The sequence below is a fragment of the Ixodes scapularis genome, unplaced genomic scaffold (assembly GCF_016920785.2).
Source record: "Ixodes scapularis isolate PalLabHiFi unplaced genomic scaffold, ASM1692078v2 PGA_scaffold5__190_contigs__length_132052651, whole genome shotgun sequence".
Classification (NCBI taxonomy): Eukaryota; Metazoa; Arthropoda; class Arachnida; order Ixodida; family Ixodidae; genus Ixodes; species Ixodes scapularis.
In genome coordinates this window covers 97,893,497-97,918,080 of record NW_024609880.1, presented here as the reverse complement: position 1 = coordinate 97,918,080, position 24,584 = coordinate 97,893,497, and the positions used below count along the sequence as shown (strand labels likewise).

Here is a 24,584-nt window from a genome sequence, read left to right as displayed (position 1 = left end):
TTCGGCGACCTTCAAGGCTGTCTCGTTCCTAAAAGACTTTTGCGAGGGGATGATCTACGACAGCCTGCGAGATGAGAAAACTTCGTGATCCAAATAAAAAGAAAAAGTGAGAGCTCACCTGAGCCAGGGCCTTCACTTCGGACTTCATCTTGCTGATGTAAAGGCGGGCGACCGTGAACTCCTCCTCGATCTTGCCGTTCATGTCTGTGCCTGGCTGCTGTCCACAAAGGAGACAGAAGAAGCACCCGCAACACATGAGGACACACTCGCGAGTCGACTTGTGGTCCTAAGAACCGCCTCTGCCGCAGGCCGGCATAGACACTCCAGTGGTCGCCTTCTGTGCACTGCCCCCTTTGTTTACAGGGCTATAAAATGTGTTTAACGCATGCAGAGGAGCTCTCTTCTGCATGCAAATTATCAGACGCAAGGCACCGATGCAGACCCCGGTGACTCTGCATTTTTCGCAGGCCGATAAGCACCGCAAAGATGTATGAACACGCTATGTTTCGACTCCCTAGAAATTCTAAATGTAATCCAAGAATGTGGTACAGCTGCATGCCTATGAAAGTGGACATTCTATTGGTATTACATCTGGGTGTCCAGTTAAACAATAAGTGCAGGCAGCACGGACACTGGATGTCAAGAATGATGGCGTTTCGATTCAAGCATGTTCAACCACGACAGAAAGGCAGACCTGTCAAACTAGAATCAAAACTAATCATGATCCTAATTATCCTTGCTGCGTATTCGCTACCTAGCGTGGCGGGAGCTGCCACGCCCTGCGTTTCTTAGGCAGTCGACAATCCCAGAAACGCGGTGCGCACCTTGACGTCGGCCGAGTTGCCTCCGAGCACGGTGCCGATCTCGCCGAGGTCCTTGAGCAGGCTGGTGAGCATCTCAGTGGTGCGCTTCTTCTGGTGCACACTGTGGTCCTTCATCTGCTGCAGCTCGTTCTGAGCGCTGTTCAGCTGGCTCAGCTTCTGGTTCAGCTCCTCGCTGAGCGTCTCAAACTCCCGGTTCTTGGTGTCCACCTCCTGGGACTTCTGGTCATAGTTGACGGCCAGCTCCTCCAGGGCCTGCAGCACCTCCTTCACCTCCTCCTTGGCAGACTCGTTCTCCTGCTGGATGCGCAGCATCTCTTGCTGCTGGCCCCCGTAGTCGCGCCGCATGGACGTGATCAGCTGCGTGGCGACGAAACAGGGCAAGTTACTCCACAGTCGAGAAACTACGCCCTATCAGCTGTGAAGGCTTGTCCACAGATTTGCGTACGAGTGTAATCGACTCTGGAGCTATTTATTTTTACCCTTTGAATACTTCCAACCTGCATATATTTCACGCTTCACTCTCTCACCGTGGGCTCGAAATAATCCTGATGATGTTAGAAGCCACCACTTCTCGTAGATAGTGCATGGATTTGATTTCGCACATACAGCAGAGCCCTAAAGGGGCACTAAAATGAATTTCAGATCCTTTTTTTACGGTGAAAACTCAAATCTATCTGCCCTAACTATCGTGGAAAACCTAAAATTACAACCTAGAGTGGTTTTTTTTTCCCCTATCAAAAACGCGACCAAACACCGCAACACGCCTTTTTTTCGAGATATCCCGGACAACAGGCGTGCAATGGTGTCCGGTTGTGTTTTTAAGGGCGAAAAAGGTCATGCACGATTGTGGTTTGGGCATTCATAGGACGCTTAAGGGTGCATAGATTGAGTATGTGCTATAAAAAGAAGGTTTCAACCACCTTAGTGCCCCTTTTAGACAAAACCTGCGAATTGCTCTCCACAATTTATTTATAACAGCTCAAATACACATTGCTCAAACATTTGGACAGAAAACAATTTAAATAAAACTGAAATTCCTTTTTTTGTCTTAGCTCACCAATTATAGCTTCACTAACATTGAAACTGAACATTTTGAGGCAACCCAAGACTGAGGAAATACGAGAATTGACACCAAGAGAAGAGAAGGTATGTCTTCTTATCGCTGTAATGCCCTCGGGCCCTGAAAGTATTTTTAAGTAAATACACCGGCTCACTTGCACCCTTATGCCCTGTACATTGAAATTCAATATAATTGAATTTCGATAAAACTAACGTGCTAACACAGCTGAAATGAATCTCTGCCCCCACCTCCTCCTGCTCCATCATCTGCTCCTTGAGCTTCTCGATGAGCTGGCTCTGGCGGTCAATCTCGTCATCCTTCTCGTCCAGTTGCGCATACAGGCGGCTGCGCTCCTCCCCCACCAGGGGGTCCGCCTTGGCACCGGCACCCCCGGCTGCGGGGGCGGCACCGGCGCCGGCTGCCGCGGCTAGAGCCGGCAGGTTGGCAGACGACGAGCTGGCAGACGCCGTCTCCGACAGGCTCAGGGTGCTGCTCTCCAGGTCTTTCAGTTGCTCCTCCGTGGGCACCGACTCTCCTGTGGGAGGAATCGGTAGCAGAGCGCATCAGCGCACCGCAGCTTATAGCCCGTAATGCGAAACCTTGAGCTGCAGGACCCCGGGAATTTGGGCTCTATCCCCACGCCTGCCCGTTTCAATCTGGATGAGCGTCATATCGGTGTGCGGTCGTGTATCCCTACTGCATGACACACGTTAAAGACCCCGGGCTAGCCGTGGTATTACTGCACTGGCTAAATTTCTTGTTGACAGCGTAAACTAGTGTCGCTGCTCCTCAAAGGCAGGCAGACTGACCTTACACTCTCTAAACACAAAACACAACTTTTTTTTGGAGGCGGAGGAGGAGAGGAGGAAGAGGAGGAGGGGGGGGGGAAACTTACACTTAGGCTTACACTATTGCGGAAAAACTTACACTTAGGCAACGAAAATCACTCGGGATTGTAGGTAATGGCTTGCCGGCAAAGTTGCAAAAAATAATAACTTGCAAGTTGTTTTCTGTGCCGGCAAAGGCATGGGCACAAGCGCGTGGCTTGCGAAAGTGCTTCCTTGCACGAGGGCTTGTGCAAACAAAGTATTCTGCAGAGTCACGCCCTTGTTCCCGCGCCTTTGCCGGCATGGAAGTCAACTTGTGAGACAGATTATAGTGTCCAACTGCTCTAGAGCCAGTTGAGCTACACTGGGACCACCGTGTTGGCGCAAAGAAGCACCCGGAGATCAATATTATTTTCAATAAAACACGCCTGGTTTTTGCAACAAAGCAGTTTTACTGGACGGAAGCCTGGTCTTATTGGAACGTTCCGCTTTTTTAGAGAATTGGACATATTTGTGTGACAGCACAGGCTCTGGATTATGGGGTGGCATGGCAAAGAGATGTCCCAATTGACTCCTTTACATGCTTCTTTTATTTAAGAATTTATAGAAGTAAAAGAAGACAAGGTCATGAGTCAATGCTCTGGACGTGACCTTCCTCTGCTTGCCCCCGTTTTTTTATGCCGTTTTCTAATATTTTACAACCGACGCGTTTGTAATTATGACTCCAGCCATTTTTCAAACGGCCGGAGTTGAGGACAAGAAAGACAATTCGGTCCGAACAATACTTCTTCCAAGTTCCCTTTCAGTTTTGCCCTGGACATAACACCGACGAAAAAACCGTGCCAGTACAACTAGGAAAGCTAAATTAGATGTCTAGAAGGTTCTGAAGACTACAGTGCTACAGTGTGTCTTTAGAGGGAGCAAGAGGCCATCCTACCATTCCGCCAGCGCCCCAGCTCGAACTCCGCTCTGCTGAGTTGACCCTTGAGCTTGGTGACTTTCTCCTTTTCCTTGTCGAAGCGCCGTTTCCACTCTTCGGCTGTCAGCTCCTCATTCACGATTACCGTGTTCTTGATCGTCTTGGCCCTGCAACCGTGGCGAACAGGCAACGGGTGAGGCTAGGCACTATCAAAGCCAGTCAAAGGTTATGCTAAGGCTGTCGACAACATTTTTCCTCGAGTGCAACGAGGCTGTCTTGTGTTACAGTGATGCTCTGACATATACCAAAAAAATGCTGAGCAAGTACCCATGTTGCATGAAGCGGCCACCTGCCGCTTTCTAAATGTTTGAAAAATAAGCAAAGGACATATCGGGTGCCCACCCCAGACTTCTCAGTCTGCTTAGGTAACCGAGATGCTCCTCCTTGTCATCCACTTCTCCAAGCACTCCGGTGCAAAGCGGTGAAGCCGAATCTATTATACGCCCCTTCTGTATTTCTGCAATCGAATCAAACAAATGCCCGTCCCCCAGTTTTTCAAGGTTATCTCCAAATAGTGGGTCGGCACTTGCTCGGTATTTTATGGTAGTTCCGAAATGTGACTATGCATTTCAGAATCGGTATTGGAAAGATACGGCACGAGCCAATTTGCTCGGTCGTCCACAGCTTTAATGACTGGGACAGAAAACACCTCCTGCATTCTCAGTTAGGTATGTCGGCAAAATCCGGTAACAAGTGGCAGCTCCGATGGTTTGCGGCAGTACGGCTCTCGCAATATTAGTCCTTGGAGCGTGGTCTACGCAGTGGCAACGAGCATGACCATCGTGTGGTCAACCAAGCACCCTTAAGGTTGAGTACAGCATTACCTCTTGCCAAACTCTAGCGTTGACTTTGTCTCGCACTCGTTGAAGGATGCAGGGGAACAGCAGATGATGATTGTGGTCCGCGAGTTGCCTCCCAGACTCTCCTGCAGGATTCTCGTCAACTTGCTGTCACGATATGGGATGTGGGACTTCTGCACGGGCAATGGAGCAACACAAATGCCGTGTCACTGCTCAAATGCCTCAACTTGAATCGTGCAAGGCACCTGAATCGACGTGAGGAGCCTGTGCTCCTCACGTCAATACCATCAAACCGTTCGTGCTTTACCGACAAAAAGAAAGGTGGCAGTAAACCCTAGTTTCTCTCGGAAGCTTTTTTTGTCCTTTCTTGCCTTCCCCACTGCCCAATGCCACCAACTTCGAACAATGATAATAGTAGATATAAAGTAAGGAATGTAACTTCACTGCTAACCACATATTAAAATATGTGCAACAATGAACTGCAACCACAACTCAAAGGAACCCTGACAATGGAGTAATGAAATAGTTCAAGTCACTACCGTCAACCATTTCAGGGGGACCAGGAACTACCGCAGAGTAAGGCACATTTAGCACAAGCAAGACCAGCTAGTTTGCACCCTGAATTTATGTTCGAAAATTGCAAAAGCTTTTTTAATTTTTTTATTATCTGAAGGGCTGTCATTGAAACTATATTACAACCCTCTTGTTCATCTCTACTATATCCAGATTTGAATATGTTCACCGACAAAAACATGCTGCCGTCCACAGGATATACGTGATTGTGGCACTGATTTCGCACCACAAACCTGAAAGTCGCAGAGCTACTTAGCCACCAAATGGTGTAGTGCAACTAAGCAAACACTGAAATAAAGTTGGTTTACCCAGAACTCAGAGACTAAGACAGGTTCAACTTACGTTTCCGTCAGCCAGTGCGGCGATCACATTGCCCAGGGCTGACAGCGACTTGTTGATGTTCTTAGCTTCGTCCAGCACCATGCCCTCGGCTCCTGTCTTGCTCACCTACAAGGTCAACAAAGAAGCCCCGAATAAATGTTCCAATGTTCCTATGGCTTGGCATTGTTAATGAGCAGTCCCACTTGGTTGTACACAAGATCTACAAAGAATAGACGAATCTAAAAGAAAACCCTACAAGTCGACGGTTTGGCAGAGGAAAGAGAAACTTTGCAAGAAGACAATTTCAACAGGTGTGGTTAGTGGATGACAATTTCACCAATTAATGTCGTAACTCAAAAGCTAGGCACAAATGCCTTAGGAACGTTTATGCTCACAAATAGTAGGTAAAGGTAAACATAGCCAATGATGGCTCTCACGCTTCACGGTTTTAATGCTCGCATTGCGAGGATTTCAGTAGTCAACAAATAAAGGCAGCTGCTAAAATTCCCGGCAGATTACAGTCAAACTCAATTATAACGAACAGCAGGAAATGCTATGATCAGTTCGATATAGCAAGTAGTTCGGTATAGCAAAAATCATTTACAACGAACTTCCACGACGCGTTCGTTGTAAAGCCAAGAGCTTCTCTTTCTTTCTCATCTCTTCACTTCCGCCTTGTAACAACGTGCTGAATTTTTTTATTTTTTTTTCTCGCATGCGTGCAATTTTTTTTTGGGGGGGGGGGGGGGGGGGGGGGGATTATCTTCCCTTCTGAATTGCTTCTCTTCGTGGGCAACCGCTTTGAGATGAAAAGTTTTTTCTTTTTTCTGTGTGTGCGTGTGGTGTTTTTTTTTTAGTTTTTTTTTTTAGTTTTCTCTCTTTCTGAATTTCCTCTCTTCGCTCAATTTTGTTTGCGGCATGAGCTTTTGGGATTTTCTTTCTTTCCTACCTTTTTTGGGGAAAAGGGACAGGCTTGAAGACGATTGTTTGCTCGTTTTTGGAAGCCTTCTCGGGGGGGAAAAGTTTGATATAGCCAATGTGCTGTTCGTTATAAAAAGTACATTTTACATGCATTTTTATTTAAATTTTCCGTCAGTTCGATATCGACAATAATTTGGTGTACGTGGGTTCGTTCTAAACGGGTCTCACTGTGTTTATAAAAAACATTCTACCTAAGCAGCATTCAACAACAATTTTTTTCAAATCTCGCATATCACTTTTTGTCTACATCCAATGTCGTTAGACAATGACTACGAATATAATCTAGAAACCTTCCACTTCCAGGATTTCACTGGCAAAAAAAAAAATAATTTTGAAAGTTTAACATATTACCAGCATTTTATGGGCCACTGAATAACTTAATGTACACTCTGTGACATCGTTAGTGCAAACATGAGATCGTCATTTTTCTCTTCGAACAGAAAAGCTTCCATCAAAACTACTAATCCGGTTGAAAGTACTAATTTGGGGCACTAAACTGAGGAGTAACAGTTGGTGCTTGCTACTAATAAAAAAGCGCCAATGTTGTGTTTGCGCTAACAGTGCCGCCAGTGGCATATCCAGGAGGGAGGCTGATAGAACTTCAAGCCCACCCCCCCACCCCCCCCCCCCAACCCTATAATATACATGTGCATTTTGGACCCCCCTCCCCTCCTCCGCACCCCAATCCATGGACATGTCAGTACATGTCAGTCACCTCGGCACCCCCTGAAAAGAATTCCTGGCTGCACCACTGAGCGTCGTGCAGTACAGATCAAGAAGAAGCTTTAAAAGGCATTAGGGAACGGGTCAACCTATTTTAGTAATGCTGTAATTTTAAAACAATTACGACATCACTGCAAGCATTATCAAGTGGGACACAAAGCAACATGAGTGGGTGGAAGATAAAGCGATAGACATCTGCAAGCAACTTTGCAGTATGAACCCTCCAGATAAAGATAACATTCTCCTCCAAAACGCTGTGGATGTAAAGCTCAGTTTCCTGGCCCTGTATCTGACACTCTACCGTACAGATAAAATTCAAAAATAGGTCTCGGAAAATTACGGTCCCACAATTTCAGGAGCTATCATCCAAATAGGTCCAACCACAACACAAGAGTGAGTGTTTCGCAGTGCCTTTAACCTATCCAAACCTATCTCTCCTCGACTGCACCGAAAGCACAGCAGACATTAGAGCAGAACTGTTTTCACGACTGCCTGAAATGTAAAGTCAAGTAGCTGAGGCAGGAAAACGGCACTTTTTTTCTACTCACAATAACAATCAACTACACCTTTAAAAAAAACTAAAAAAACTTTCAGTTTTTTTTTTATTTTGGTGAACAAGGAAGACCAGGAGAAGCTGTACTATGGTGGAAATGAAGTTATGGACGGCCGCAAGTCAGCAAGCCAGAGTGGAAAGACTGGAAAGGTTGCCGCAATCTATGAGCGATGGCGCAACCAGACAACCGGCAAACACAACACTCTGGACAGCTACCGCCATCTATGAGCGACGGCGGCAACCAGAGTGTTGTGTCGACATTTCTTTGCAGACGGACACGATCCTGGGGAAAATAGCCATTAACAGCTCCTTTGTAAAAAGAGAAAGAACTTTAGATGACACTAAAGTGCAGAGAAGATGAACAGGATCACAAGAATGAGGAAATAAAACGGAGGAAATACGCCTTACTTTATGTTAGGAGCTAGAAGAAAAGAACTAATTTAACAATACTAAAAGTAAATATTCCACCTCAACCAAATAGATTTGGTCCTAGTACTGCCTTAGACCACAATATAAACTTGCTTTACTGTATCTAGCATAAAAGCAGAGGAAGTATTTTGGTCTCAAGTATAAAGGTATGCTAGAATGAGTGACATAGCCTAAAAGCAGGTCGGCACTCAGAGAAAACCTGCTCTGGCAAAATAGTAGAAGCCTATGTAGGGTGTTTCACGAAATGCTGGCCAAAATTTTCTCGCAAAAACTATGCAGCGCGTGAAAGAAACAATTGCTGTTGCATTCATCACTGCCGAGGGGGCAATTTAAAGACAAACAATGTTTCAGCTAATGAAGTTTTTAATTAGTTTTCTATTAATGATTTAATTAGTAAACATAAACATAATTTTAATTAGAAACTTGCTGGGAATCATAAAAGGAACCCTAAAATGCTCGAAAACTTGAAACGTGCGAGAAGTGTGGTGGTGTGCAAAAGAAACAGTTAGTGCTACAGGCGCAAGGCTGGTGCAGCAAAAACACTGATAAGAAACTGATAAACCGGGAGAGAACAGGGATTAAATAGTGCACCTCGTGGCTTACGACAGCAAAAGTTTCAGTTCGTCCTTCTGTTTAAGGAAAGGTTGTATGCAAAATATTTTACTTTATGGGAAACAAACGACAAAGGGTCATTAGTTTATACAACTAGAGCCGAGATTAGACACCACCCTGAAGTCTTCAGAACTGAATGGTGTCACCCTTTAAAACCTGCTTAAGATTGCTGCAGTCTCAGCGCAGGCGTGTACTCAGAAAAGCTTGTGAAGTAAACCAGGCGACGCGACGTCCACGAAACGCTGATAAGAGCGCAGAAATCTGCCTGTTGACAAACTTTTCCGAATACACCCACACAGGCATGCTTTAAAGCTATGCTTTACTGTCATTTGCAGCTTTGCAGAAAGTTGCCCCCACTGGCATCCCAGCACACCGTCCTGCAAATAGAACCGGATGCCCCTTTCGAACGAAGCAAAGCAAATGCACCTTTTCGCTGCCCGCAAGGTCGACCAAATACAGCTTCCCGCTGAGCTTCTTCTGGTCATCCAGGTTTTCTTGCTTGACGTTGATCAGGAACACACTGTGGCTCCTCGAGCTGTGCTCGTTCATGTCTGCAGCAAAATTCAAAAGGATTCGTCCCAAGCTGGTGTATGCGAATTTTGCCACAGACCCCCACGAGAAACCTTAACACTGTTTCGTTCTCGAGGTTCACCAACGATGGACTAAGTGCCTCAGTTGCATAGACTGTAAGCCGGTTTATGGTTCTCATTCGTATGTCACCCTAGCTCCCTAGAGATACTAACCAATAAAAAACTGTCCTAAAGTCTGTCACTGTTTTTTCTCCTTGGTTATGTCCACAGCCTGGAGAGCGAAGCGCAGTGGACTGTAGCAGCAATACTGCACATAAAGTGCAGTATTGATTAAAAAATAATTAAGCGGTCTCATGCGAAATCCACTCACTTGCAATCTGGGTTTAACTTAAATGTTAAAGTTTCCAAGCATAAGCTTTAGGAAAGACACACACTATTTCTAGTAGTTTCAACAATCTTTTTTTAGCATTCGAGGCATGGTGGGTATTTTTTGACAGCACTAATTTCAGTTCGAACAAGTGATACAGATACCTATTCCAGCTAGCAGCAAGACCTTGTAAAAATTTATCAGGGACATAAAACTATGAAGAACAAATATGTAAACAGACAAGCAAATGCCTAGCTATGTAGACTGTATAAAAGCATTTCAAGCATGAACACTGCTTCTGATGCAACCAAAGACTTGTAGAAGTAGAGCAACAAATTTAAATAAAATTTATTTAAATTTGTTGCTCTACTTCTTGATTTATTTAATTAAAATTAAATAAATTAAATTTTCTACAGTCTAGGTATCTGGAAATTAACCATTATGACTAAGAACAGTAGTTGAGTTGACAGAAAAAGACAAATTTTCATGTATGGCAGGGGTTGCCTTGCCTGCTGGTCTGCCCAAAATGTGAAAGGGAAGACTAGGGGAAAAAACAAAATAAACATACTTGTGACGGCGATGTGTCTGTTAGATTTTCCCTCGTCAATGACTTCCATCACTTCCTCTGGACTGGTGACGAACCTCTCGGTTGCACCCTACAGAGAGGCGAATAATTAATGGCCATTAACGATGGGTTAATGATTGACTGAGGAATGCACCACATGAACATAACAAGCAAAACAGTTTAGAAGGCAGCACCAAAACTAAACCTACCTTGACGAAGGGAACTCTGTTCTTGTCCTCATGAACGGAGAGGTTAGTTTTTGTTACTGAAACAGAGCAAAACAAACGTGCAGCGTGATGAGCATGCCACTAACGGATTTAACACTCAGCAAAGGTTTTTATGATTCATGTCGCATTAAATTGTGAAATTATTATTCATGTCGCATGAAATTATACCAGAAATTCTGTTACCTTGCCCCTGTTGGAATTCCAAATATTTAAAACAGAATAGAAAACATTATTTCTATCACATGACTATTTAATGGGATTACAATTTTTCTCTTGCAACGAGAGGGTAATCATTTTGTGCTTGAAGGTGTTTTAATGTAATACAAGTTTCCATGAGTGAAGAAAAAAAAAGGACAGTAAACCTCTTTGAAATAATTATTTATTACAGCTTAAATCTATCATTAAAAAAGACTCAAAAACATGATGAGGTAAAATACTGACATATTAGTGACGAAGAGCATCTGTTGGAAAGAATGGTGTGTCACACCCGGAATAGCCACTAGTCTACGACAAGTGAAAAAGAAGAAGCACGCAGGCTCACCGTCTAAGAGATCACGTATCTTGTCTAAATAAATTTCATAGTACGAAACCTGGAACAATCCCAAACGAACCACCATCAGACAGCAGCAAAGCATAAAAAAGAGACACAACAAAGACACTGATTCGGCAATCATTAACAACAAGGAGAGACGAAATGGGCCAACTGACCTTTATGTGGAACTCAATATTTTCATCCATTGAATAAATGTGATTAAAAATATCGTTAATGATGCGGGGGATAATGCCCTGGCTGTAGGAGTCTCCGAGAACGCCCTGCAGAAAAAAAAAAAAAAAATTACGAAAAAGAAAAAAAAAAAAAAAACAGCACAAAAGAAAACAAAGAACAACGAGGAAGACCGCCAAAAGAGAGCACACTTCTATTCAGCACTGCTTTTCTTCTCGAGACAGTCCCAGAAAGATAAGCTCTGCTAATGGCAGACGCACCTCCATTGTGTGGGTCTTCCCACTGGATGTCTGGCCGTAGGCAAATATGGTTCCATTGTAGCCCATGAGGACATCTGAAAAGAGAGAAGAGTGCAGTCAACGAAGGAACAGACAGGCCACGCGTTAGACGAGGTTATTAGCCAAATTCTGCCTTCGCTTGCTCTTACGATAAGGGACGCGCTTTACAAACATGCTTTACAAGAGTGTGTGGGGAGCACGCTGATGCTGCTTAACGTGTCAAAGACGACTGATGTGTTTGCTCGTTGACAACTTGTTGCTTACGCGCCTTTGTCGTTTGAACCTTCGGTGCCTCGTAACAAGCCTTTGCTTTGTTCGAAGCGTAGCAGCTCAATCTCCTATAGCCTGAAAGCTTTGTTGACAGTGAACTATGTTTAGCAGGCTGTCCTAATATGGCCTTGATCGCAATAAGGTCAAAACTGTCCCAAGTGCTCCTATAGGATGCAGTTCAACCATTTTCTAATGGGGCAAGACGCAAGGATGAATAGCTCCACACTAAGAGAGCCGAAGATAGAACCACACGACATAATGCACTTGGTGTCATATAGTAAGATGCCTCTCTTTATGATGCTGAGCCATTAACAGGGAAGGCAAAATCAAACATAGGTAACGGTGTGCTTATCACAGTTTCTTATTTCCAAGGAAAGTTTTGCATCCACCTTAAGCCATGCAATAATTTCTAAAACACAACATCATGTAATGTATTCCTGCAAGGTTCTGAGGGGAACTGATGTCCTCATAAATCACACACGGGGACAAGCCTATTCCTATTCGGACACTATCAAGACTCAACAATCGCAGGGCCCAAATAGCTGCTCTGTGCAGGTGAAGCCGGGATAGAAATAGGTCTAATGCCCTCAGGCCTTGTGACCCCAAAGCTCGGGAGGACGCTTGAGCTGGAACAACAAACTTTGAAAGTGGCAGAGTTTACCATGAGGATTATGGTACAAAGCCGCGCAAACTGCCTCTTCTAAATCAGTTGTGTTAGATACCGAACAGCTCTAACGCAAAGGAAAGAGAGCAGCCGCCCAAGCAAAGCTTCCTCAGAACAAAGTTTACTTAACGTTCCTGCCCCAGATCTCAACGAGGCACTGTGTGAATCGGAGCGTAGAGAGTTTGGCCAGCCAAAGTGCGAATTCCACCGTCTATTAAACACCGAGGCGCCAGGCTACGTGCATAACTTTGGGCAGAACTACCTTTGGCCTATTGCATTCAACGCAAGTAAAAAAAAGACGAAATGTCATTCGCTTTTTAAAATTTTCAGGCACAATAAAAAATATTTTCTGTTGCACATTGGACTAGAAAAATTCCACAGTAAAAAAAAAGTAAGCAAAGAAATGAGGGAGACAAGAAAAAACAAAACAAAAGAAAGACTAACATCAAATAAGATACCCAAAAAGTAAGGTTCATAAAGTTATCTCAATTACCGTAAAACACCAAGCATCCGCCCATTCCATACTAAGCGCCCACACCCAAATTCGCAACATATTAAAAAATGGGCACAGTGGATATATAGGTAAAATTGATGACCTAACAGGCGGCCATTCCCCAATTTTCGCGATTATTTCCATTATTTGAGAGGGCGCTTGCTCGGAATTTTACGGTAGATAGAACCCAATGAAAGAATGAAAACAGCAAATTTCAGGTTGATAAATCATATTGGTAGCCAAATTGAAATAGATCTAATTCAAATATTGTCCCTGCTTAAAGCTGCTAATAATAATAATAGTAATAATAATAAAAAATGACTTCAAAACTCAAACAATTCCAAAAACACTAAATCTTCAAAGGAACAGAATTAAAAACCAAACACATTATAGGAGTATTGTTAATGATATAAATGCCTTCTTTATGTTACAGACATCCCAGCATGGGTTCCATAAGGACTTGCCATGGGTATCTCAGCAGAATTTGCTCATCGTTCGGCCAAAACATCTGACAGATGCTCTGCCAATTCAATGTTTCTCAACCTCAGCAGAGCCTTAAAACTAGAGCTAAATTGCTTATTAATTTTTAAACTGGATGTGTAGAGCGTGGATTCTGGAGCTATTCCGTGGTATGTGGATATTTATTTGTCGGGTGTCAGTGCGTGGCTATTAACGGTCGTTAGTTCATCTTTGCTGATGATACTTCTGAACTTCCCAGGGATCCATTTAAAGGGATACCGAAAACCCCTTGCATTAAGAAATAAGCTAAACATGATCAACTCTATCTGCTAGTGACAATCCCACGCTTGTATTTTGAATGGATGGCTATATTGTCCGTTCCAAACGACCGGTTAAAGCAAGCGCTCGAAGATCAGCCATCGAAGAGCCCGATGCATCACGGGAGCTGGACCAATAGACCAATCTCACAAACCAGTTTGGCTATGCCACCGCTGCCGCAATGCATCGAGGGAACTTTAGTTGGAGCTCTGCGCATGCAGCGCACGAGAAGGCACGAGCTGTCTAGGGACGTGACGTCCATTGGTCCAGCACGGGCAAAGCCATTTGGGGGCTGGCATGGTCATGAGCTCCGCCACCTGGTGTCGCCAACAAGTTACAACCTGGGCGTTTTCAGTTGCGTCTCCCCGCTCCACGCAAGGGTTGAATACGCCGGGAGAGAAGGGAAATCCGGTTCAACAAAGCTGACGCAGACGCAGCTTGCCGGTGCACTTCCGCAGAGCAGCGCTGCTTTTAAGTGAGTAGTGACGTAACATTTGGTTTATTTATTTTAAATAATGTTTTCGTATCTTTTCAAGAAAAAGATTGGTGCATCCATGGCGTGGCCAGAACGTGGCAGACATTTAGACAATAAAGAAGGCACTAGAATTTCGTTACACTATCCCCTTAAGATCAATTTGGTTTCACTGAAATATTGCGAAAAATGTCTGCTCTAAGATGCAACTGGTTGTTTAGAATTTTGTTTTGTGCAGATTAATGAAAAAAGATGAGGCTTGTAACGTTTCTCAAGCTTGTCTAGAAACTATATCCTGCTAAGTGCCAAAAATGGGACACAGTTCTGATGCTGCAAAATCTACATGTCAAAACCTAGAAACCTAGCCAGACACTCTCTTCAGTGTAATTACGATAAATATATAAGTACCTGTTCCACCTAATTTGATTTACATTTAACATGGAAAGTGCTCGATACACAGAGAAGGTGGTGCCTCCAACTTACATTTGTAATATTTTCAATTATCATAACCTCTACTTTTAGAGCCAAAACAATGAATATATGAGAGCTCCTCATTTTGTTTCTTTCCGTATGATCAAATGCAAACGAAATGGAAAATTTCCCGCAGTGGTGACATCTTTGGTCATTTTTCTTCAAACTCAATGAATGGGACTACTATAACCAATTAACAGCATTCATGACTTAATGACATGATTGTTTTATATTCTTTATCCATATGGACTAAGTTGCATACATTTTCTTCCCACCCCCGGCGGTTGTACTGCCAGCAATTTGAGTCTTCAGCTCGTTGCTCGCCCTCGCCTTTGCCCCCCCTTCCCCCCCCCTCTCTCTCTCCCCCCTCCCTCCCTCCTCCTTCTCCTCCTCCTCTCCTCTCTCCCCCTCCCCCTCCCCCTCCCCCCCACGGCGGAAACAGGAAACGAGGAGCGCTCTACTGAGGGTCCCCTGGTTCTCCTGCTCACTGGGCACGGCGGAACTGCTCGCGATCATGGCTCGCGAAATGTCATTTCCGAATGCAAACAGCACTCTTCACTGTCCTAATGTAGTGCTGCAGCTGGTATGGGATTGTACCTTATTAGGGAGTTTTAGTTTTGCGTTTGGACGCAAGCGCTGTGCATTTGTGTTAGAGTTGTGTGCTCCACGCATGCGCACGCGCGCTGCTGCCGTGCTCCAATTCAAGATCGCAATTTTGGGCTCCACACACGCGCAGTGTAGAACATGCAAACACAGAGCCTGCATTCGCTTGTATATGCAATACTAAAACTCAATACTGTTTCACCAGTTTCCAATGCCAACGCAACGTGCTGCAGTGGGCAGAAGTGCCAGCAGGTAGGCGTTCCTTTGAATTGCAAAGGATGAGATTGGCAAAACGACGGTGTATAAAAATTGAGGGAACTAAATGTTCTAAATCCAATTAAATAAATAAAAAATATAAATTTTTCTTATTTATTTGGACTGGAAGGACTTTGGAAGTTTTTGCCGATTGTCAGAAGTCACAACTTTGATAGAACCATATGCTTTACCCAGAATTAATGTAATTTTACATGGATTTCTCAGATTAGCTGGAATGTTTTTATTGATTTGAGGCTATTTTTATTTTATAACTTGGTAATTAGAAATGCTGTAATTGGCACCAATGATGATAATTTGCACACTTCTGATTGCCATGCTTGTTTGTGCACATGAAATTATATCGTAACCAACAAATTATATCAGAGCTTGAAAATCTATGCATTAAATATATTAATTGTATTATTATCATCAATAAAAATTGCAGCAATGTAGGCTTCCAATAAATGTCACGATCACAAAATTAGTCTTTCCAAAAAGGTCTCATTTTGTTTTCCTTTTAGCATATGAAAAACTGCCATTGTTATCAAGATAGACAAACAGTCAAACACTGGATGTAATATAAAGTCCTATGCATCACGTATTGCTTTAATTAAGAATATACACACGCTTCTGCTGTCTGACTCGAATTCGGTCTTTGGGTTTTTGTAGTGAGAACAATGTTTCTTAATTGATATGTTATGCGAAAAAATTTTAAACTCGTCACCCATGGAGATATGTTGCAAAATTTGGATCAATTCTGTTTTGCCCGTCTAAATATCTCAAAATCCATTAAAAGACCCACAGTTCACTGTTTCACACAACAATCATCTCAGCAAGAAAAGGCAGCAAGATCATGCAAATATCAGCGCCAATTTTTTCTACAAATACAGTATTTTATTTTACCTCTAGGCTGTATGAAGGACCCTGTCTTCAAAGGGACACTGAGCTCTCCAAAAAGTTTGAAGTGCCTGGATCGGATATGTACGTAACAAAATAAAGTTTCTAAGAACAACTTTAGCTCAATAATTATGCTGTGAGACACATCTTGAGTTATGAAAGGATCCGAAATTAACACCTATACAGAGAAATAAAATTTAAAATAGAGATTAGTTTTGGTTTCGTTCCAGAATTAAAGAGTGCCTCCTGACATAAATATTACGCTAAACACTTTTCTTGTTTTCAGGGTAAGGAGGTGACCTGCACTCATAACACCTTAGCTTTCTCGTATGAGCAGGAATCATTTGTGTCACTCAGTGAAGAAAGCACACTAGAGAGGCTCAGCAACTTGTATCTCCAGCACGTATCTCGACCCTCACTATGACGGCCATTTTGGAAAATAAGTGGGGCCACCTAAAGTGAACTGGAGTCGCAAATGGTGCTTAGTGTAACAGAAATAAATAAATAAATAAATAAGCAGAAGCTGCAACCGTCCGAGATTTTGTTTGATAAAATATTATTGTATAGAGAGAGACATCAGAGATTACTGATGATTTTCTTCATTAATCTCGCACATTTTAATTGCTGATAATCGGGACTGATGAGGAAATTCAAGGAATGGTAAGCGCCCTTAGCAAAAAGAAAGATAAAAACAAAAACAAGTCCGGTTTCAAAGATATAAACTGGTTTCCGGTCGCCTGCTTTTACACTCTCTAAAGACTTCTTGCAGAGAAGAAAGAAAAACTGGGAACAATTACAGCCAGCAGCTCTTTTTCTGTTCTCACGGAAAAAGGAAGGCTACCCAGCGAGGCGTGTCTCGATTTTCCAGGGGACCCGACTTCATAGCTACAATGTGAGGAGGCAAACCAAAAGAGGTATTGCTTCAGTTTCACTATGGGCTACAAGTATAATAATTGCAGTATCAGAAGTTCATTGCATCATGTTCAGACTTTTAATATTCCCCATATAACAAAAAGATTCCTTCAAACTTATAAATCTTCTGTTTCAATGTACATTTTCAAATAAAGAAATCCTTGCATTTTCATACTTACAGCAACAACAATTTGTCTAAGCTTGCAGAGGCCAGTAAACTTTGAACAAGACATGTTGACAAATTCTTTTTATGAAATGTGCTACAAGAGTATACTGTTTCCAGACCAATCTTTCCGTGAATCTTTATAAACCAAAAATAAGTGCCACCTAAAGTGACCCAGATATGTGAGGAGCCTAGATAAGGTTTGCATCCATGTAAACTATTAAAGTGTAGGTTTTTGTTTGCAATGGCAAAGTGAAAAGGGTAAGCTCTATCTCAACCATGACATCAACATAATATTGGAAAAGTTTTGTATTTAAGGTGTCAGCCATAGATACACACTGCATATGTAAGGGAAAAGAAATGAAGGAAGTGTACTATGAAATAGTGAGCAAATGGACACCCAAAACCATACAATATTATTATCAAATGTGGAGGTGCACTGTGTGAAGGTGTGAGTAGGGTTACAGAAGCAGGCTCATACTGGTGCACAGAAAATGGAAATACAACATAAAAAGAAAAGCCCGCCTGTCCAACGGAATCGTAGCATTTTCCTCAGCAGGAAATAAATTTAACTTTGTCCTATGACCAGCAGCTGCAAAGTGCGCATACAATCACACAAAGAGAGAGAGAGAGAGAAACAAAAAGCGTTCGCTTTTACTGTGAATTGGTAAGGCCGTCCCGAAGAGTCTGATTGACCAGTGCCGTCCGACCCTGCACACGACACAGGTGTGCCGCTCTCCGATCACGAACGCGTACGGACGGCGGCGGCGACGTGAAAGAGGGGCGAGAGGGCGTCGGTCGTCCGACGCGTCGGCGCCGGCGGACGCCATCGATCGCGACCAGTTTTCGCCTGTCCTGCCGAGGAGACGCGGGGCGGGGGTGGCCACCACGGACCCAGCACGGAGCCCGGTCGATCAGTCGCCGCCGGCTGTCCCGCCGACGCACACACGCGGAAGAGGCTCCTCGATCACCGGCCAGCCAGGACTGCAAGTCCCCCGACCGAATTCAGCACTGCGGATTTAAAACGAAAGCAGCCCTCTCCCTCCTCCTCCCTAAGCCTCCCATGGCCACCTTGTTTTTTATTATATATATTAAAAAAAAAAACTATATACACAATTTTTATTATTATTAAGACACCTTTAGTTTTTGGTGAAATGGCAAATATCCGACGACCAAAATAGATCTGGCCATTGGCATCACATCCGTCCTTGACGTCAGATCTCTCTGCCCTCAAACCTGACCCGTAAATCCCCTCCCCTCCCCTCCCCTCCCCCCCCCCCCCCCCCCGATCGTTGTGGAGTTGCGTGGCCCCCCCCCCCCCTGATCGTTGTGGAGTTGCGTGGACGCGCTCGAACTGAACTATAAAATGCGCACCGTCGGTGGTCCGGCACTGAGGCCATTCTCCCGTACGAAAAATAGCCTCAGTTTAAACCAGGGATGTAATGACCGTGACATTTTAACGACGGGACAACACGACAGAAATAAAATTTGCGCTGAACTGTTTTTATGCAGAATTGCATTTTTCGTTTTATGGAAACCTCGCGAGCTCCTTTTGCGCGCCGTGGCGTGGCCCAGTGTTGGCGAACCCGCGCGCCGCGAACTAAAACGCCGCGTGTCGACGACGAGGCGACGTTTCGAAAAGACGCGGCGGCCCGTGCCTGCCAGGAAGGCGGATATTGAACTTGAGCGTCGGCTACATCCTCAGAAAACGCAATTCTGATTATAACAGTTCGACGGACAAATAGAAATGCAAGTAAACTTTTTTAAAATTAATGTTTTCTATTTTTTTTTTTTTTTTTAGTGGCCGATGGAGCAGGAGGTAGGTGCAGCCGTTTTTCTTAGCTTGCCTCGTATTATTCCCGTTCCCACACATGAAATGAAATAAAAGAAAAGCATAGTGCAACTCAAGAAGGTAGGGCGAGGGAGAGGACCGCCGGGGAGGAGGAAGCAGACGGAACGCTAGAGAGGAGAGGGAAACGACCTCTCTCCAGCGTTTCGCCCGCTTCCTCCTACCCAGCCTGTCTTACCCTCGCCCTACCTTCTTGAGTTGCAGCGAACATGGGCAGTTCAACACTGAACGCTCAATGAAAAAACTGAGTGCGCAGGCATAGCCTCCTCTATTCGCGACTCCAGCGACCTATAGGGGGCGCCACCACCAAACAAACATGGCGGCTGAGTCCAGGTCGCGTTGGCTCGGCCGGGCCGCCTGAACAGGTGGCGCGTTCGATTTAACAGATTTTCTTTTGTTTAATGGCCCATTTTATAGGTATTTGAACTGAGACGGTTAAGTGCAGCAGCTGCACATAAACTTGATGAGAATAGTTTTGTTTTCCCGGTGTTTTTTGTTCTTTTCATGTCAAACTTTCGTCTCGGAGATTTCGTTCAAAACCGAAACTATGGGCTCCGGGGAGACGCTAATATACTAGTCAGTTTTGATCATCTAAGGAAAACGACAATGACTGCAGAATTCTTCCACCGACAGTAATTTTCAGCCAACTCTCATGCCTCGACCATGCGACTTATCTGTCCGCGAAATCGAGCTTCTGTGCGTATCCGCGTTTAAAGAAACAGCTCCAGTCGTCTGCTCGATCAACAACACAAGCTGGAGGAAAATTACAAAAATTACGCAAGCGCTTTTGAGCCAAGAAGCATGTTAACCCGCCGGCACCCCACTAAGCAGCTGATACTCGTATTTCAATTCAGGTTTTAGTAGCAATCGAGAATTCATTTCGACGAGCGCGTTATGTATTATATTACGTACTATGTCCCACTAAAGCGACATTAGTATATTCTTCGGGTTGAAATATGAGCTTAGTTGACTAGCTATTAGGTGAACTGGTGAATAGAAGTATATTTGACAGACAGAGAGATACTGTTTAAACTTAGCCAAATGGTTCTAGCCGGCAGCACGGAGACAAACTGAAGAGAGTCTTCATTGGAGTTCACGCAGAACCTCTCTGCATTGAACTTTGCTTCGAATCCTGAACGGAGAAAATAAGTATTTTTTATGGCCGATCAAGCTGAGCAATGTAGACATATATTGCTGCTGGCTGCGACGGGGGTATAATATAAATATTGGAGGCGTGATAAATCAAAAGGCCGTGACAGCTTCTTACGTTGCGAGACGCGTCCCCCACCTTTTGAAAACAGATAATTTCCCTCATTGATCATTTGCAGCGAGCAGGTTTTCCTGAATCAAGTATAATTGCGAAATCAGCCCAACTCCTTCAGAGTGGTCCAGAGGCTTTTTCGGCGAAAAGCAGCCAAGGTGAAGAGTCAACGCACCGACCGGCGTGGTGGCTCAAACTTGAAGCTAATCGAACACAACCAAACTCAAGAAAAGCAGCTATCGAACCCTCCCATTCACTTAACCGCACCATTCGTGCTCCCTCCAGTGAAACACCTCGTCTGTCATCCTCAGTCCACTGATCTACATCCTTATAAAGAAACCCCTTATCAGTTACCAAGTGTTCGTCACTTTGAATGTGATTCGAGACAGACAAGAAATCAAAACGTTTTTCCGCGATTCCTCCCCATCCAAGAAATCGAAAACACGTGGTGGAAGGAAACAATCTACTGAGGCTTCGCCACACTAATGAACACTCAGGCAAACTTAAGAAATTTTCGGACCTTCGTGAAATTACACTGTTCGCCACCGCGCCGACAACAGGTGTCCGCGAAAGCCACCAGAGACGCGGAGAGGCGCGGAGCGACCTGGACCGGCTGGTTCCCAGTTTTCCCGCTTGGTGGCGTCCGTTTTGCTGGAGTCGCGATAGAAAGCCTGGCACATCGACGACGGAGCCATAGAGCGCGCGGCCGCAGGAAAAAGGAGAGGAGGAGCGCGCCGAACGGTGACCAATATGGTAGCGCAGAGCAGAAAGGGCAGACCTAGACAGCGAGCGCTTGGGTCGTGAGGGGCCGCTCCCCGAACCACGCTTGTTTTTGTGTTTTCGTCACCGTCGTTTTTGTACTCCGGGTGAAACGGGCGCGGCGATTCGAAAGGGCGCAGGGAGAAACGGGAAAGGGTGGACGTTGAGGTTCTCCTCTCCACGATAGCGACAAGAAAAGAGAGAGAAAAAAAAAAAAATTGTTTCTGCGTTTGGCCGCTCGCTCTTTTGTGGCGCTAGCGAGCAAGGTTCTCTCCGCTCCCGTTTCTCCGCCCCTCCTTTCCCATTTACGGCGGCCGTCTTTTCACGCGACGCGCCAGGCTTTCTCCGTATAGAGGAGGCTATGGCGCAGGCGAGCTGGTGAATGTTGATCATAATGTAGAAAATCCGAGACTGTGGTAAAAGCAGGGAAACGGTGTCGGAGAAGAAAGAGACGTTATTTTCCCCTGTCTTTCTTCTCCGACACCGTTTCCCTGCTTTTACCACAGTCTCGGGTTTTCTACATTATGATCAACATCCACCAGTTCGCCTGCGCACTCACAGTTTTTTCATTGATAATTCCGGAAGCAGGCTTATTTCCCTTTTTTCTATGGACCCGCAAGCTACCCGCAACCAACAAAGTTACTTCTTTGAGACGTTATTTTCCCCTGTCTTTCTTCTCCGACACCGTTTCCCTGCTTTTACCACAGTCTCGGGTTTTGTACATTATGATCAACATCCACCAGTTCGCCTGCGCACTCACAGTTTTTTCATTGATAATTCCGGAAGCAGGCTTATTTCCCTTTTTTCTATGGACCCACAAGCTACCCGCAACCAACAAAGTTACTTCTTTGAGACGTTTTTTTCCCCTGTCTTTCTTCTCCGACACTGTTTCCCTGCTTTTACCACAGTCTCGGGTTTTCTACATTAGGGAGTTTTAGTAGATCGTTTTCGTGCAGCCGCTCTGCAGAGCGGAGCGCGGAATCGCCACTGCGCCTGCGCGCCGATGGCCTTGGCTGTAGAGTTCCGGGTAGCGGAGGGGCTTAGCGGAGCGGGAAACACGGTTTACTAAAACTCACTATTATGACTGAACGCTCACATCCAGGGAAAAATTTAGTGACTAACTTATATCGCAAATAAAAGCCCGTTCACACACTTGCGACCTCGTAGAACCGAGTGCCTTGGAACTATCTGTTACGGCTGTGGCGACGAAGGCGGCGGAGAGGAGAAAAGTAAAGGAAAGGGAGGAGAGCGCCGGAGGAGCGAGAGAGAAAGAAGGGAGCAAAGAAGAGACGACCGCCATTTTGACGCAACGCTGTCGGCGCGGAGCAGTGTCGAGGCTACGCGACGTCTGCTACGGGCTTATTTCTTTTTCGCCTGAACCAAAGTTTGCGTTCAAACGTGAAGAAACGTAATTCGTTAGCTTTTTAAGCCACCGAGGAATAACATTATATCATTTTCTTGCCACAGCCTGCCAAATAAAACTAAAGAACCGAAATTTGGATGTCGATCCCATGCATTTCGCCAGGCGAAGGAATGAAAATGGCGACCACCTCCGCTCAGCTGGGAGCAGCTGAGAGTTCACGCGCATGCGCTCACGCCTATCACTCTGAGCCGCGGGCTGATTGGCTCACTCGGGAGAAGGACGTTACGGCGGCGAGATCATAGACTGGCCAAACTCTCCCCATATACGGATCTGGACGAGATGGTGGTGGTGTAACTATAGGCTCCTTGCACATGACGTCATTTCCGATACCCTCCAGAGAAGAGGGGAAGAAGGAGCTCCCCTCTTATCAGGACCCTCCTTTGTGCCTTCCGGATTTGCACAGGCGTCGCTATTCTCCTCCCAGAAGATTATAGAAGATTAACCCGTCACTCAAAATTCTTACAAAAGCAGCTTCCCTCTCCTCCTCTTACTTGGTGTGCAAATGTGTGCGATGTGACGTCAATGCAAGACCTTTTCCACAAGGGCGCCGCCATCTTGAATTGACGTCACTTCCAGTATGGGCGAAAACGTAACATTGCCGTTGCCACGCCAATAGAAGACATTTAGGATATAAGCCTAACCGTCACACATTCTCGTTTTGGCTCGCCTCTATTTTTTTACTAGTTACAGCTTGAAATGTTTTACTTTTTTTTCGTCGCCCATACTGGAAGTGACGACAATTCAAGATGGCGGCGCCCTTGTGGAAAAGGTCTATATTTTTTACAAAAGGTTAGGGGCACACTGGGGCCATCTATTGGGTAGCAGTGTAAACTTGGCGGTTCGGCATATTGTCTATTTCTCTCGCGCATTATCTTTTCCTTTTTGGCTCGAACAACTTTTGGCAACGTTATAAACGGGCCTTTCTCATATGTATTACGCACATTTGACCTCGGAAATCCCGCAAAACCTTCGTTCTTGTGAAATGCAGTTCCAGGGTGACTGCATAGATGGCAGCAGCGGGTCAGTGTGTTCAGAGCCATAGATAGGCTCCGAGTGTGTTTACTCGTCCAAAGAAATTTTAAGAGGTTTCAACCGGTCTCGTCTCTATCGGTCGTACTCTGTTGCAAGTGTGTAAACGGGACTTAACTGTCACCCGAGCGTTTCTTATCATTTCTTTTTCTCGCTGTCTTAGTCTCGCTTTGATCGCAGAGAAAACAAAGCACGCTGAAGTCCGCTCGTGCTCCAATACCACCGCGGAGACCACAAAGACGCCCACCCCTCCCAAATTGCCTAAACACTCGAACACACACACAAAAAAAAAAAAAAAAAGTTTAGGCACACGTCAGAAGCCCAAAGAAGAACCCGCTCGAATTCGACCATACGCTCTAACCTTTACCTTCCGGAAAAGTAGGTCGCGACCGAAAATCAGCGACCGGACAAAACGTCCGCCCATCGCCCGCCCCTAGACCTCGACAACGCGCGCCTCCGGCTCGTCCCTACGAAGCCAAGGCGCTCACCCATCCATCCAGTCTCTTGTTTGTTCGTTTACAGCGGCCGTCAAAACACGACAGCGCAATGCGGGCCACCCGCAGAAGAGATCACGGCAGAAAAAACCCCGCGTGTCACCTAATGGCAGCCCGCCATTGGGTGACACGCGCCATCAAAGCCAGCCCAATGTGGCGTGAGCATCATGTGACCTTCAGAAGGGCGCAGAGACACGGCACGCGTAGTCACGTGGTACGTTCGTAGCACTCCAATTGGCTGGAATGACTCGTAGCGTCCGCTCAGGTCCATCCGTAAGGAGACACGGAGTAAGGCAGCAAGGACGACCTCTCGTCCATCCGAGTCCCCAAGACAACGTGGACAAACAATGGCTACTCAAACCTCGAGGAAACCCAAATGGACTGACAGGAACCAAAGAGAGCCATTAAACACATATTGC

At 45.1% G+C, this 24,584-nt stretch overlaps 1 protein-coding gene across 2 annotated transcripts in view; it reads right to left on the bottom strand.

The window, feature by feature from the left end:
- The window catches only part of LOC8041933 (kinesin heavy chain), a 76,942-nt gene that overhangs the window by 16,759 nt on the left and 35,599 nt on the right, over positions 1–24,584 (bottom strand). The window contains exons 3-14 of one of the 2 annotated variants that reach the window (XM_040222760.2): positions 11,356–11,429; positions 11,080–11,184; positions 10,913–10,961; positions 10,354–10,409; positions 10,148–10,235; positions 9,109–9,233; positions 5,406–5,510; positions 4,515–4,663; positions 3,649–3,797; positions 2,133–2,419; positions 825–1,181; positions 119–214 (exon numbers count right to left, since the gene is read on the bottom strand). In XM_040222760.2, coding sequence (XP_040078694.1) covers positions 119–214; positions 825–1,181; positions 2,133–2,419; positions 3,649–3,797; positions 4,515–4,663; positions 5,406–5,510; positions 9,109–9,233; positions 10,148–10,235; positions 10,354–10,409; positions 10,913–10,961; positions 11,080–11,184; positions 11,356–11,429 — 1,640 coding nt within the window. Of the gene's footprint in view, positions 1–118; positions 218–824; positions 1,182–2,132; positions 2,420–3,648; positions 3,798–4,514; positions 4,664–5,405; positions 5,511–9,108; positions 9,234–10,147; positions 10,236–10,353; positions 10,410–10,912; positions 10,962–11,079; positions 11,185–11,355; positions 11,430–24,584 lie in introns of both variants that reach the window. The other variant, XM_040222758.2, reaches the window with a different exon arrangement.